This window comes from Plecotus auritus (genome assembly GCF_963455305.1).
Source record: "Plecotus auritus genome assembly, chromosome: 2".
NCBI classification, from domain to species: Eukaryota; Metazoa; Chordata; class Mammalia; order Chiroptera; family Vespertilionidae; genus Plecotus; species Plecotus auritus.
In genome coordinates, this window is record NC_137771.1 from 228,571,214 (window position 1) to 228,585,350 (window position 14,137).

Sequence of the window (14,137 nt, forward strand, 5' to 3'; positions counted from 1 at the left end):
AGCCCTGCAGGCCGCACTGGTGAGAGTGTGTGGTTGAGCAGGGGATGCGAGGGGGGGTGATGAGAAACGAACAGGAAGGGTGCCTGGAGGCTGATTCTGAGAGATCTCTTGTTAGGGGCTGTGTTATCCTGAAAGGGACATCCTAGCGGCCTGGTGCTAGTGGTACAACAGTCAAACCGGTCAGCGAGCCAAAACCGGTTTGGCTCAGTGGATAGAGCGTCGGCCTGCGGACTGAGGGGTCCCGGGTTCGATTCCGGTCAAGGGCATGTACCTTGGTTGCGGGCACATCCCCAGTGGGAGGTGTGCAGGAGGCAGCTGATCGATGTTTCTCTCTCATCGATGTTTCTACCTCTCTATCCCTCTCCCTTCCTCTCTGTAAAAAATCAATAAAATATATTTAAAAAAAAAAAAAGTGACATTGTCTTAAAAGAGTAGAAATTGTTTAAAAAAAAAAAAAAAACGGTCAGCGGAGGGAGAAGAGAAAAGTCAGAACAGCCCCCAAACGAAGATTACTCAACGTCTTGTTACTCACGGCGGTGGGAGGGGGGGTGGTGCTGGAGCATGTGGGCTCACTCTTCAGAAAGAACAGTTAGGTTACAAGTTGGAGAAAGTATCTTTTGCAACACCTTTGTTAAGAATTAGATTTAGCCCTGACCGGTGTGGCTCAGTGGATAGAGCGTCGGCCTGTGGACGGAAGGGTCCCAGGTTCGATTCCGGTCAAGGGCATGTACCTTGGTTGCAGGCACATACTCAGTAGGGAGTGTGCAGGAGGCAGCTGATCGATGTTTCTAACTCTCTCTCCCTCTCCCTTCCTCTGTGTAAAAAATCAATACAATATATTAAAAAAAAAAAAAGAATTAGATTTAGATTCAGAACTTTTTGGTTGGAACTCTGACTTTATAGCTAAAGAAAATCTGATGTGTCAGGTCTCATTTCTGACCCTGAACCCTTTTTTGTAGCTTCCGCAGAAAAGGAGGCCATCAAGGGCACCTACTCCAAAGTGCTGGATGCCTATGGACTCCTCGGTGTTCTACGCCTCAATCTGGGTAAGTTCATCATCAACATCATCAGCCTGAGCGGGTGGCAAGCCCCTCGCCCGCCGACGTCATCGCGGGTTAGATGATCAGGGCTGAGAGACGTTCCCACACTGGAGGCTCACAGATGGAGTCTCTCTCAAAGCCTCAGTCACTGCAGTCTGTGCTCTCCGCAGGCGACACCATGCTGCATTACCTGGTCCTCGTCACCGGGTGCATGTCTGTGGGCAAGATTCAGGAATCTGAAGTGTTCCGAGTGACTTCCACCGAATTCATATCCCTACGAGCCGATTCCTCGGATGAGGATCGCATTTCCGAAGTGCGCAAGGTGTTGAACTCGGGGAACTTCTATTTCGCCTGGTCTGCATCCGGGGTCAGTTTGGACCTGAGTCTCAGTGCCCATCGCTGCATGCAGGAGCACACGACCGACAACAGGTTTTTCTGGTGAGTCCGTGAAGCGGGCCACCGTGGGCCAGCGTTGACTTGCAGAGACGGCGGCGTGGGCGTGCGACCACACACCTCCCTGCCCCAGAATCCTCAGCAGGGCAAGGCAGGCACCACGGTCACTTCATAGAGGTTGTCACGTGACATGAAACCCATTTGCTCCCCCTGATCGCGACTGACCTGTCATTTCAGAAATATCTTTTAAGATCTATAGCAGGGGTGGGCAAACTTTTTGACTCGAGGGCCACAATGGGTTCTCAAACTGGACCGGAGAGCCGGAACAAAAGCATGGATGGAGTGTTTGTGTGAACTAATATAAATTCAAAGTAAAGGAGCGGAGGGGAGAGCAAGAGAACCGGATAGAACAGCCGGATCCGGCCCGCGGGCCGTAGTTTGCCCAAGGCTGATCTATAGTTTAAAATTAGGAGTGAATTAGTTGTAATAGGATTGTGTTACTCATTTTATTGTTCTTAGTTTTGAGGTCCTGTCTCTGGCAGTATTGCCTTCCTAAGCCAGCATTCCCTTATTATTTCATTTTATTTGACTCAGTGGGAATGGGATGTGGGTACAGTCCAGTGCTATGACTAAGTGGGAAGGAGCAGTGGAGGAGATGGTGTGGGAGGGCGGGAGGGCGCAGGTGAGGGACAGATTCTGCTGCTCAGGCCAACCCTGCACCTCTCGGATGGACGAGACGCAGACGTCCCAGAGAAGGGAGAGGAAGGCAGTGCAGCCGGGCCGCAGGTCACCTGCCCAGCATCTCGTTCCCAGCCCAGCCCTCTGAGGCCTGGCGTGGGAAACGCACACGAGCTGGCGCGCTCAGTGCCTCCGGTTTAACGGCGTGTCCCGGGAGGACAGGCGCTGTGCCGCCTGCGCTCCGGGCTGACGCGGCCCCGCCTTTCTCCCAGGAACCAGTCTCTGCACCTGCACCTCCAGCACTACGGCGTGAGCTGTGACGACTGGCTGCTGCGCCTCATGTGCGGGGGCGTCGAGGTCCGGACCATCTACGCGGCTCACAAGCAGGCCAAGGCCTGCCTCATCTCCAGGCTGAGCTGCGAGCGCGCCGGGACCAGGTTCAATGTCCGGGGGACAAACGACGATGGCCACGTCGCCAATTTTGTAGAAACGGAGCAGGTACACGGGGTTTTATCGCTCCGCTCCTGTGTGCGATGGAGGCGCAGGGAACAGTAGGGTAGCAGATGCTTACCTGACCCAGAACCCATTTTTTTAAAAATATATATTTTATTGATTTTTTACAGAGAGGAAGGGAGAGGGATAGAGAGTTAGAAACATCGATGAGAGAGAAACATCCATCAGCTGCCTCCTGCACACCCCCCACTGGGGATGCGCCCGCAACCAAGGTACATGCCCTTGACCGGAATCGAACCCGGGACCCTTGAGTCCGCAGGCCGACGCTCTATCCACTGAGCCACACCGGTCAGGGCCAGAACCCATTTTTGACGTCGGCCTGCCGTTTTCAGGTCATTCGCAGCTTGTTGGCGCTCAGAAAGGCTACCCTGAGCGCCCTGGTGTGGGGACGCTCTTCAGATAGGAGCAGGCGTGTCACTGCTCAGCATGGCCCACAGGGCCTTCCCTTTGGTGTTAAATTTAAAATCCTCGTTGGCAGAGCCAGACACTTGGGAAAGTGTTTTCCGTGAATTAAGTCAATCCCGGCTCTCATCTGTAGATATTTGAACCATCTAAACTTAAACATGGTGATATTTTTGGCTGTGAAACTATATAATTGCAAATTTAGTCCATGCCTCAGGCCCAACTCACATCTTCAAATGAATTTTTTAAAAATATGAAAAACTGCCCTGGCTGGTTTGGCTCAGTGGATAGAGCGTCGGCCTGCAGACTGAAGGGTCTCAGGTTCGATTCCAGTCAAGGGCATGTACCTTGGTTGCAGGCACATCCCCAGTGGGAGATATGCAGGAGGCAGCTGATCGATGTTTCTAACTCTCTATCCCTCTCCCTTCCTCTCTGTAAAAAATCAATAAAAATATGAAACACTAAAGAAAAAATATGTGAAAATAGAAAGGAATGTGTATAAAAAATAGAAAGGTATATACTGTTTAACAGGAATCCCTTTTTAAAAGTTGTGATTCCAATGCTTATATTTCTAACTAGAGGCTCGGTGCACGAGTTTGTGCATGGGTGGTGTCTGGCTGGCCTACTCTGATGGGGGCCAATTGGGCTGGGCCGGCCGGGGGGAGGTACTGGGGGTGGTTGGCCAGCTGGCCCCGCCCTCTGGTCAAACTCCTGGTCGAGGGGACAATTTGCATATTAGCCTTTCATTATACAGGATATTTTTCTGGTTAATACAGGTTGGGGCAAAAGTGCCTTACAGTTAGGAGTACACGCAAAACAGTTTAATCTTGTATTATTATTATTTATTAATTATCATATTATTTTCCACACACACAATTATAAACCCACTTTTGCCCCAACCTGTATATATAGGGGATATTTTGTTAGAACAATTTGTGTATGAGAGGTGGGTCATAAGATACCACCTGTGCAACCAGTATTGGTAAATTTGTCTCCTAACGTAGAGGTAACAGCTGTGTCTGCGGGACTGTTTTATCCGTGTTTCTCTCGATAGGTCGTGTACTTGGATGACTCTGTTTCTTCCTTCATCCAAATCCGGGGCTCGGTTCCGTTGTTCTGGGAGCAGCCAGGCTTGCAGGTGGGTATGCGACGTTGCTGTTTTAATCTCTTGAAGGTTTCCGTATGTTTTAAGTTTTCAGGATCGTTTGTTGGCTTGTTGGATAGTTGGATTGCTCCATCTAACAATATTAGCTAGATTCACAATCAGGGGTCTGAGTGCAGAGTTCCTGGAATTACATCAGATGTTTTTTTCCTGTAATGTTTTTTCAGCGTCCGCAGAAATTGAGCTGCTGTGTTTGATAATAAAGTTGGGGTGTTTCCATAGTGCGTTGATTTTTAGTTTCCATACTTGCCCTCTCAGTATCTTAGTACGTAACAGCTTGGCCTCTGCGGGCAGGAAGATGCCGTCACTAAAAACAAGCTTCTGAGTGATCTTTCCTCTCCCTCTGCGCCTGCAGCCTGGGCGGGGGTTGGCTGTCGGCGTCTCAGCGTCTCAGCGCTCCTTTCTGTAGAGGGAGAGACAGTAGCGGGGTGGCTACCTCCAGGGCTCTCGTAAGGAGGGAGTGAGAGGCACGCAGACGCGTGCCTGGCACACGCGGTCAGCACTGTGTGAGGGGTCGCTGCTTAAAAATGCCTTTCACAACCAGAATTTCCTCTTAGCTCACAAGTGTTTCTTAATGGTCTGACTTCTCGCTCTTTGGTTATGAGGTTGCATTTTTAAAAATAAAAGGGAAGAGAAACTCCTAGACCAGGGGTGGGCAAACTTTTTGACTCGAGGGCCACCATGGGTTCTTAAACTGGACCGGAGGGCCGGAACAAAAGCATGGATGGAGTGTTTGTGTGAACTAATATAAATTCAAAGTAAACATCATTACATAAAAGGGTACGGTCTTTTCTTTTTTTATTTCAATAGTTTTATTCATTTCAAACATTTTAACAAGAAGAATGTAAACACTAATTATTATAATTTGAAACTTCAAAAAATGGAGGGATCATAGCACAATAACATACCTTATATTGAAGATGGCAAAGGCAAAATAAAATTGCCTAACAAAGGAAAGGTACAACAGCCTTTCAAATTAAACTTAAATATAATAAAATAATTTAAAACTAAAACAAATAGAAAAGAACAAAATGTGCAAACAGTAAATTAAACATTTTCTTTAGTGCAACTTCCAAATTATGCCCGGGACGTAGATGTAGATGGCAATGTAGACTGGGTTGAAAGGTTTTTGGTCTTTAAAACATCAACTTCAGTGGGAACAGTGTTATTGGTCTCCTTTTTAGCTAATGCTCTGATACTGTGCTCTCCAGGGGTGTGTCTCCCTACATCACCACGATAACATGCATTCCCAGGGTGATGTCGGGGGACGCGTCCGCGGGCATTACAAGGAGCCTCTGGAAGACTGAGAGGTTGTTCCTTCTACTGAATGGGGGATATAAATCCGCCCACTCAGAAGAAGGAGCTGCGGCTGTGTTTCCCGACGTTGCCATGTTAACGCTGCTGCTGGTGAAGGAGCGGAGGGGAGAGCAGAGAACCCTCCGCTCTTTCGGCTCCGCGGGCCGGATAGAATAGCCGAACGGGCCGGATCCGGCCCGCGGGCCGTAGTTTGCCCACAGCTGCTCCTAGAACCTTTCCTTTTTTTTTTTTTAGAACTTGTCTTGTTAAGAGACTGGGGAGGGCAGTCGGTTGTCTGGCGCGCTCTCTGTGCTGAGCGAATGCACTGCTGCGCACTGCGGTGGTTTGTCTTTGAGCTCCTGTTGGCTGTTGGTGTGACCACATCTTTCTTGTCCCAGGTGGGCTCGCACCGCGTCCGGATGTCCAGGGGCTTTGAAGCCAATGCGCCCGCCTTTGACAGGTAGGGCTGGTGCTCTCGGTTTTGAAATCGTTAAGCAGTGAGACCTGTTGTAATTATACTTACTGATTCATTTTACGTTTTTTGGCTCGAGTAAAATTGCTTCTGAGTCCTGACTTAACCGGAAGACGGTGACTCCTAGTGTTAACGACCTGTAGCAGTGGCAGCGCTGGTCTCGGCCTTAAGACTCTCCGCGGGCGGCTGCCCAGCACAGCAGCCCGAGCCCCACTTCGCTGTTGGGTGCAGGACTGGCCCGTGTTGAGATGCACTGGAGTGTAAAGGAGACACTGGATTTCAAGCACTTGGTGCAAAAAAAAAAGAATTGAAGTGCCTAGTACAGTATTCACACTTTCTGAGTGTATTGATCACGTGTAGATGGGGTTTTGGCGGCACTGGGTTAAATGCTCACAGAGGCTGTGATGGCCGCGGGTGTGAGGGGCAGCCCTGCGCCCTCTGCCCGCCCGGCCCGCCCAGCCGGTAGGTGGCGTGTGTTCTCTGCGCGGGGCCAGCACCAGGCTCCCGGGGGGAGGGACCGGCGGATCCCGCAGCTCCAGCACAGGTCGGGGCTCGGCACCCATAGTCAGAGAGGACACTGACTGACTGAGTTCTCATACGTTCCTGAGACCACGTGGAATGAATTTGTATTCAGTTTACCGGTTTTGTGAGCTTAAACAGAACCATGTAAGTTCTCATTAATACTGGATTCTTATTTATTGAAAAAAAATGTCACCTCATCACTTGACATGTGCGTATTTTCTTCCTTTAACAGGCATTTTAGAACACTTAAGAATCTGTATGGTAAACAAATAGTAATAAATTTGCTTGGATCTAAGGAAGGCGAACATATGCTGAGTAAGGCCTTCCAGGTAAGAAGGGTGTTGAACTTAATGCAGTAGAGCCGTGGAATATGCCAGGAAGGAAATGCTTCCTAGAGAAAGGGTGGGTGCCTGTTGGAACCATTAGCCCTGCAGGCTGTGAGGAAACAGTTGAGGGTGATGTTGTGAACCTGGGATTGTGGGAAGTTGGCAAGGCAGTTGGCACTCTCCTGCAGTGGGCTCGTTGCTGCCCTGAGTGTCCCTCTGTCCGGGACAAAGAGCCGGGTGGTGTGCCCCTCCCCGTGCTCGCCCTGCTGGCAACCAGGCGCCGTGTCAGCCCTCATGGTGGTGCCAGAGGCATTGACATACAGCAGGCAGGAGCACACCTTCTCGTGTCGATGAGAGGAATGTGAGAATCTCAAGTGGAAGAGAAGCCTTCTGAAGAAAACGTGTTCTTCATAAACACCAATTCAATAATATAAACTATGACGTTATGTAGAATTATAAGCTTAAACACAACGGTTAGAAAACATTTCCTCAAATTCAATCTAATGAGCTCCAGCATTAATTATTCAGCTGTTTTGTTTTAACTTCGTGAAATAAATATTATAAACAGATTATACATTTGAGAATAACTTTCTATGGTAAACTTTCAAAGCATTTGTATGTATTGAACAAAGATATAAAAAAGAATTTTATGTTTTAGAGTCTTTTGTCTTAAAAAAGAGCCACTTTATTTTGAGATGTATGGCAGATATAAACAGTTATTAAATTTGGATTGTGAACATGAAACGTGAGTGGGAGAAAATAGTTTTTCATTTTCTAAACCAGATGAGAACGTCACTAAAGTTCTCTGGAAGCCATCACCAGGGCTCTCAGGGACGGGCAGGCGGGCTCGGGGACACATGGCACCCGATGCCTGGCTGCTGTGTGGCTGCATGCCTGGCGCCGTTAGTGTTCCGTTTCAGGGTCAGGTTCCCGTCACCGCGTACACCGGGGGGCTACTGCCTTACCACTGGGTGAAGCCTGCCTTCCCTTCCAGAGCCACCTGAAGGCTTCGGAGCACGCCGCCGACGTGCAGATGGTGAGCTTCGACTACCACCAGCTGGTGAAGGGCGGCAAGGCCGAGAAGCTGCACAGCGTCCTCAGGCCTCAGGTCCAGAGGTTCCTCGATTACGGCTTCTTCCATTTCGACGGAAACGACGTTCGAAGGTTCGCCTGCTCTGTTTCTCTCTCCTTTAAATTGGAACTTTGCTGTAATTTAAAAATGACTCTGAATGTTACACCCTTAAGTGTCTTTTTTAAAATCAAAGTTTATAATGGTTATACTTGATTTTAGGTTTGTTTTCTTGAGAACTCAGCAGGTAATCTACACTAATAAAAGAGAAACGTGCAAATTGACCATCACTCAGCTACGCCCACCAGCCAATCAGGAGGGAATATGCAAATTAGAAGGATAAAGATGGCGGCTGCCCAGCTGCTCGAGGCACAGAGTGGCTGGGCGGGCAGGGCAGGACGCCTGCTATGAGAGGGAGGGTGGGGGGCGAAGGGATCTACAGGAGCGGCACTCCGGCCGCAGCGAAGATGAAGATGGCAGACTCCGGCCAGAGCGAAGGCTTGGGTCCCGGGTGCTGGAGGAAAACTGGTGCTGGAAGCCAAGGGAAGGAAGGCCTATTGCACGAATCTCTTTGTGCAACGGGCCTCTAGTAATAACAATAGGTTACTTTATTGGGCACACACTGTGGCCAGGCAGTGCCCTTGGGTTTCCTTGTATCAGCAACGACAGCGGCAAGGCGAGGCCCTATCCTATGCCTTTCTGCAGGGGAGGAAACGGAGGCATTGGTGTAGCCTGCCCCTTGTCATGTGACCAGGGTGTGTGAGAGCTAGAATCCTTCAGGCTCCCGACCCAGCCTGTTACTGCGAGGCTGTTCCACTTCGCTCTCAAAACGATGTCTTAATATTGTGACCGGGTAAAGACAACTAATGCAAATAGAAGTAAAAGACATTGCCTATTGTCTGCTTTAGTGTAACTTAGTGTTAGCTTTTGCATATGAAGTAGAGAAGGAAAGTAAGTATTGAAAGATTGAAATTAGGCATGTAGGTTGAGGTAAGCTTTAGTAAACTAAGCACATTTTTTCAGGGTACAGTATTTAGAGTCAATGCTATAGAAACTTTATAGGAATGTCGGTAGAGATAAGAGATCTTGGGTTTTCAAAATTTATTCCTTAAACGTGTGATATCTTTTATGTGCAGAGAACTACGGTGTTGTAAGTCTGAATGTATGCTTAGCTCCCAACTGCTGGCCTAGTTAAGAATAAGTGGGTGACGGGGGGAAGGGGAGGCTGGGGGAAGGTCAATGGGGGGAAAAAAGGGAGACATATGTACTACTATTTGTAATACTTCAAACAATTAAAAAAAAAAGAATAAGTGGGTGTGGAGGAACAGGTAGGTGTGTGATAAAGAATCGGAGGCAAAATGTTAACAGTTGCAGGGCCTGGCGAGAAGGGGTAGTCACTGTAAAATTCCTTCACCTTCCTTGTATGTTTGAAAATTGTGAAAAGTTGGGGGAGAAAGTGGATGCTACCCTGTAATCACCTTCGTGTTTCTCAGTTTGTTTGAGTTCTGTCGCTGTGTCTCAAACAAGCACTTCAACGTGAGTGACTTGGTTGCAGGTGCCAGAGTGGGACCGTCCGCACCAACTGCTTGGACTGCCTGGACAGGACGAACAGCGTGCAGGCCTTCCTGGGCCTGGAGGTGAGGAGCCAGCGTGCGTGCGTGGCCGTCCTGTGCGTGGCCGTCCTGTGCGTGGCCGTGTGACACCTCTCAGTGGCTCTCATGACCGCCCCCAGAGCAGTTAGGTTCAGTAAAGGCATTTCTCTTCTAGTCTTCTTTTCCCCCCAACATCTCTCGTCTTTTTAGTTCCCTTTACCTGTTCTCCTCTCTATGTATAGCTGTGTTTCCCTCCGTTATTTCCTAATTTCCCCTCTAAACACAGCCCTGCTGCTTATGCTGGTTCAGTAATTGCCTCTTTGGGGAGCAGACGAAGGAAAACACGTGTATCTCTGTACTGTCCTCATTCCCTGTGTGGGCCTTTAAAGGCTTCTTGGAATGGAGAGGCTCTGTGAGCACGCACAGCCTGGAGGGTGCGTGTGGACCGTCTGCCCCAGTGCAGCCTGCATGGCGCCTGCCAGTCAGTGGCTCTAAGGACTGGGCTGTGTTAGCGAGAATGAAAGGGCATGAGATTCGGCTCCTCTAATGGCCTTTGTGTAAAGACCCTTTTCTCTTCACCTCTTGCCATCAGGGTCAGTCACATACAGACACAGTGTCAGTGCAGACACACTGCCTCCTGCCGGCAAAGTCCTCCTTCCTGTCCTGCGCAGTGAGGCCGCGGCTGGGGCGGGTCTTCACTTACTCCTTCCGCAGGGACTGAGCGCAGTCCTCAGAGGCGTGGAAACAGGCATAGGAAGCCCCACGTTCCTACTTCCTCAGCGCATCGTCGGACCGGGGGCCAGAATGTTGGCTAATTAGTTGCCGGCAGCTGCGGTCCTTTCTTTCTCAAAAATGAACCATAGTGTGTAGAATGCTCTGCTACAGAAATGTCTTTTGAGACATTTCTCAAGTCACTAAATAAATTTTACTGTTTGCCTTTTCTGAAATCTGGCTTTGAGATTTCTCATTTTAATTTACTTAGAAAATAGACAAGAAAAGTGAAAGCGGGCATTTGGCCTGGTGGATGGAGTGTTTGTGTGGCTTGGTGCTGCTAGCTATGTTTTCAGCTGGTTGGATGCATTCATGTGGATTCTGAGAGGGAGTTGACTGAGGCACTTTAGGTTTCACTTTTCAGAATCTGACTCGGCTGGTTCGCCACCGTGGCCAGTCAGGGGTGAGAAGGTGGTTAAGTGGTTACCAAATTTACTAGTGAAGCCGGCAGAGCCACCCCAGTAGTGGAGACCAGCCTGCCCACCTTCTTAAAGGCAGAGCGGTCCCAATGACGAAGGCGACCCCGGCCTGGTTTGCTTCATTCTCTGCCAGCGAGGAACAGTGCTGGTATCAGCCCCCGGCAGTCAAACCTGGTGTAGGGGTTGTGTGTTTTTTTAATTTAATAAATCTTTATTGTTCAGATTATTACAATTGTTTCTCTTTTTCCCCCCATAGCTCCCCTCCACCCGGTTCCCACCCCACCCCATGCCCTTACCCCCCGCCACTGTCCTCATCCATAGGTGTACGATTTTTGTCCAGTCTCTTCCCGCACCCCCCACACCCCTTTCCCCCCGAGAATTGTCAGTCCACTCCCTTTCTATGCCCCTGATTCTATTATATTCACCAGTTTATTCTGTTCACCAGATTTTTTTGTTCACTTGATTTTTAGATTCACTTGTTGATAGATATGTATTGGTTGTTCATAATTTTTATCTTTACCTTTTTCTTCTTCTTCCTCTTCTTAAAGAATACCTTTCAGCATTTCATATAATACTGGTTTGGTGGTGATGAACTCCTTTAGCTTTTTCTTGTCTGTGAAGCTCTTTATCTGACCTTCAATTCTGAATGATAGCTTTGCTGGGTAGAGCAATCTTGGTTGTAGGTCCTTGCTATTCATCACTTTGAATATTTCTTGCCACTCCCGTCTGGCCTGCATAGTTTCTGTTGAGAAATCAGCTGACAGTCGTATGGGTGCTCCCTTGTAGGTAATTAACTGTTTTTCTCTTGCTGCTTTTAATACTCTCTCTTTGTCTTTTGCTCTTGGCATTTTAATTATGATGTGTCTTGGTGTGGTTCTCTTTGGATTCCTCTTGTTTGGGGTTCTGTGCGCTTCCTGGACTTGTAAGTCTATTTCTTTCACCAGGTGGGGGAAGTTTTCTGTCATTATTTCTTCAAGTAGGTTTTTAGTATCTTGCTCTCTCTCTTCTTCTGGCGCCCCCATAATTCGGATGTTGGTATGCCTGAGGTTGTTCCAGAGGCTCCTTACACTATCTTCATATTTTTGGATTCTTTTTGCTTTTTGCTTTTCCGGTTGAGTGTTTTTTGCTTCTTTGTATTTCAAATCTTTGACTTGATTCTTGCGATCCTCTAGTCTGCTGTTAGATCTCTGCATAATATTTTTTATTTCAGTCAGTGTATGCTTAATTTCTAGTTGGTCCTTTTTCATATCCTCGAGGATCTTGTTAAATTTATCAGTTTTCTGAAAAATTCTTGAAAAACCTTATAACCATGGTTTTGAACTCTATATCCAGTCGTTTGCTTTCCTCCATTTCTTTCATTTGTGGCATGTTTCTTTGTCTCCGCATTTTGGTTGCTTCCCTGAGTTGATAGAGTGGCTTTGTGTGCTAGGTGTCCTATAGGGCCCAGTGGCTCAGCCTCCCCAGTTACCTGAGGTGGACACTCTTGGTGCACCCCTTTGTGGGCTGTGTGCACAGTCTTGTTGTGGTTAAGTCTTGATTGTTGTTGGTATCACTGGGAGGAATTGGCCTCCAGGCCAATTAGCTGTGAGGATCAGCTGTGTCTACGCTGGGAGAACTTTGGTGCTGGAGACACCCTTATTGGAGAAGACTTGCAAAAACCTCTGTGCTCAGCTCGGATGGGGCAGAGTCTCAGGGCGGAGCAGACAGCATTGGTTTCCCGTCAGCCCTGCCCTAATAGGCCTCTGGGTCTCAGTGTCCCTCAGTAATCGCTGCAAGCACCTCTGAGAGAAAGCCTCCCTCGAGTTCCACCCGCTGCCAGACAGTCCAGTTTCTCCCCGAATAAGTCTGGGTCCCCAGAGTCTCGCCCGGAACTGGTGTTCAGTGCAGTCAGGAGCTTTTTGTTTCCCTCCTGATTGAGAAAGCCAGCCGTGCACTCAGTTGCCCACCCTTTCCACGCGCGCCTCAGTACCTCTGCCTCCTGCCACTCCTCTGAGTCTCAGTGTGCTTTTCTCTTTCCTTCTAGTTGTAGAATTTCCACTCAGCCAGCCTTCCTGTGGTTCTGGATGATGTCCGTTTTGTCTTTTAGTTGTAGTTTTGAAATTGTTGTGCGAGGCAGCAGTTTAGCTGTTTACCTATGCCACCATCTTGGTTCCTCAGGTGTAGGGTATTTTCATAGGATTTTAGTTTTTGATCCTTTGAGATTTATGCGTAGTACCCATACTTATAGATGAGATCAAAGAAACCCGAATAGGACGGAGTTGAGTGAAAACTCAAGGCAGACGTTATGCCTGGACTCCAGATGAGAGAAATAGGCCAGAGAGGGCCTGTGCATTGCTTGGACTCTGCCAGATTTCAAGGCTACAGTTCATCCTGAGTAAAGATCAGTGGCTTTCGGCACACTGCGACCTGTGATGAGGGATTGTGTGGCCAGAGACCCTTGCCCACTGCGTGCCTCTAGGCCCTGTGCACACAGCACCAATATTAGTGTTTGTTTTGTGACAGTTCAAGAGCAGTTCTTCTTTCCTCATAATCTCTGGACCTTATTACCCAAACTTACAGAACCAAATCTAAAAACCAAAGGAGCTTAGTTTTTCTATACACATCTAGATAAACTAGGTAAATATTTTTTCTGCTCTGCTCCATGCTGTTGAATAATTCGTCTTTTTAGATGAACAAGGTAAAGTAGTATGATTTATAGGGAAAATTTAATATGATTTTTATCAGTTAACCAGAAAGCTGTTCTTCTTACTACAGGGGAATATTAAGTTGCTTGTAAGTTTCATTGATGTGGTATTTACTTTAAAAATAGAAATGGTGGGCCGAAACCAGTTTGGCTCAGTGGATAGAGCGTCGGCCTGCGGACTGAAGGGTCCCGGGTTCGATTCCGGTCAAGGGCATGTACCTTGGTTGTGGGCACATCCCCAGTGGGAGGTGTACAGGAGGCAGCTGATCGATGTTTCTCTCTCATCGATGTTTCTAGCTCTCTATCCCTCTCCCTTCCTCTCTGTAAAATATCAATAAAATATATTTTTTTTAAAAAATAGAAATGGTGGGAAACAACACAGCCTAGTAAACTATTACGTTTGTAGAATCCAGTCCTACACAGTCCTGTCGCTGCACGTTTTCCGTTTACTTCTGGCAGTTGTTAAAAAGTCACACCACAGTGAACGTATCGTTACACTCACAGAGTCCCTCTCGCTGTTTCAGATGCTGGCGAAGCAGCTGGAAGCCCTCGGCTTGGCTGAGAAGCCCCAGTTGGTGACCCGCTTTCAGGAGGTTTTCCGCTCCATGTGGTCGGTGAACGGCGACTCCATCAGTAAGATCTATGCCGGCACCGGGGCTCTGGAAGGCAAGGCCAAGGTGAGTGGTTCCGTCGCCTTAGACAAGGCCCTCCTGCCCGCGTGGTAAGGGTTTTCAGGCCTCTGTTCATCAAGAGGGTTCCCCAGGTTCCTCTTTAGAATCTGCCTTATGGTGCCTTTACT

General features: G+C 48.3%; 1 protein-coding gene across 10 annotated transcripts in view; it reads left to right on the forward strand.

Annotated features, from left to right (window-relative positions):
• The window catches only part of SYNJ1 (synaptojanin 1), a gene marked incomplete at its 5' end in the record, with an annotated part of 65,368 nt that overhangs the window by 13,031 nt on the left and 38,200 nt on the right, over positions 1-14,137 (forward strand). For all 10 annotated transcript variants that reach the window (XM_080654535.1, XM_080654537.1, XM_080654534.1 and 7 more), the window contains 9 exons: positions 960-1,046; positions 1,211-1,478; positions 2,384-2,609; positions 4,081-4,164; positions 5,883-5,944; positions 6,711-6,807; positions 7,799-7,968; positions 9,429-9,510; positions 13,863-14,015. In XM_080654535.1, the coding sequence (XP_080510661.1) occupies positions 960-1,046; positions 1,211-1,478; positions 2,384-2,609; positions 4,081-4,164; positions 5,883-5,944; positions 6,711-6,807; positions 7,799-7,968; positions 9,429-9,510; positions 13,863-14,015 (1,229 nt within the window). The remainder of the gene's footprint in view (positions 1-959; positions 1,047-1,210; positions 1,479-2,383; positions 2,610-4,080; positions 4,165-5,882; positions 5,945-6,710; positions 6,808-7,798; positions 7,969-9,428; positions 9,511-13,862; positions 14,016-14,137) is intronic.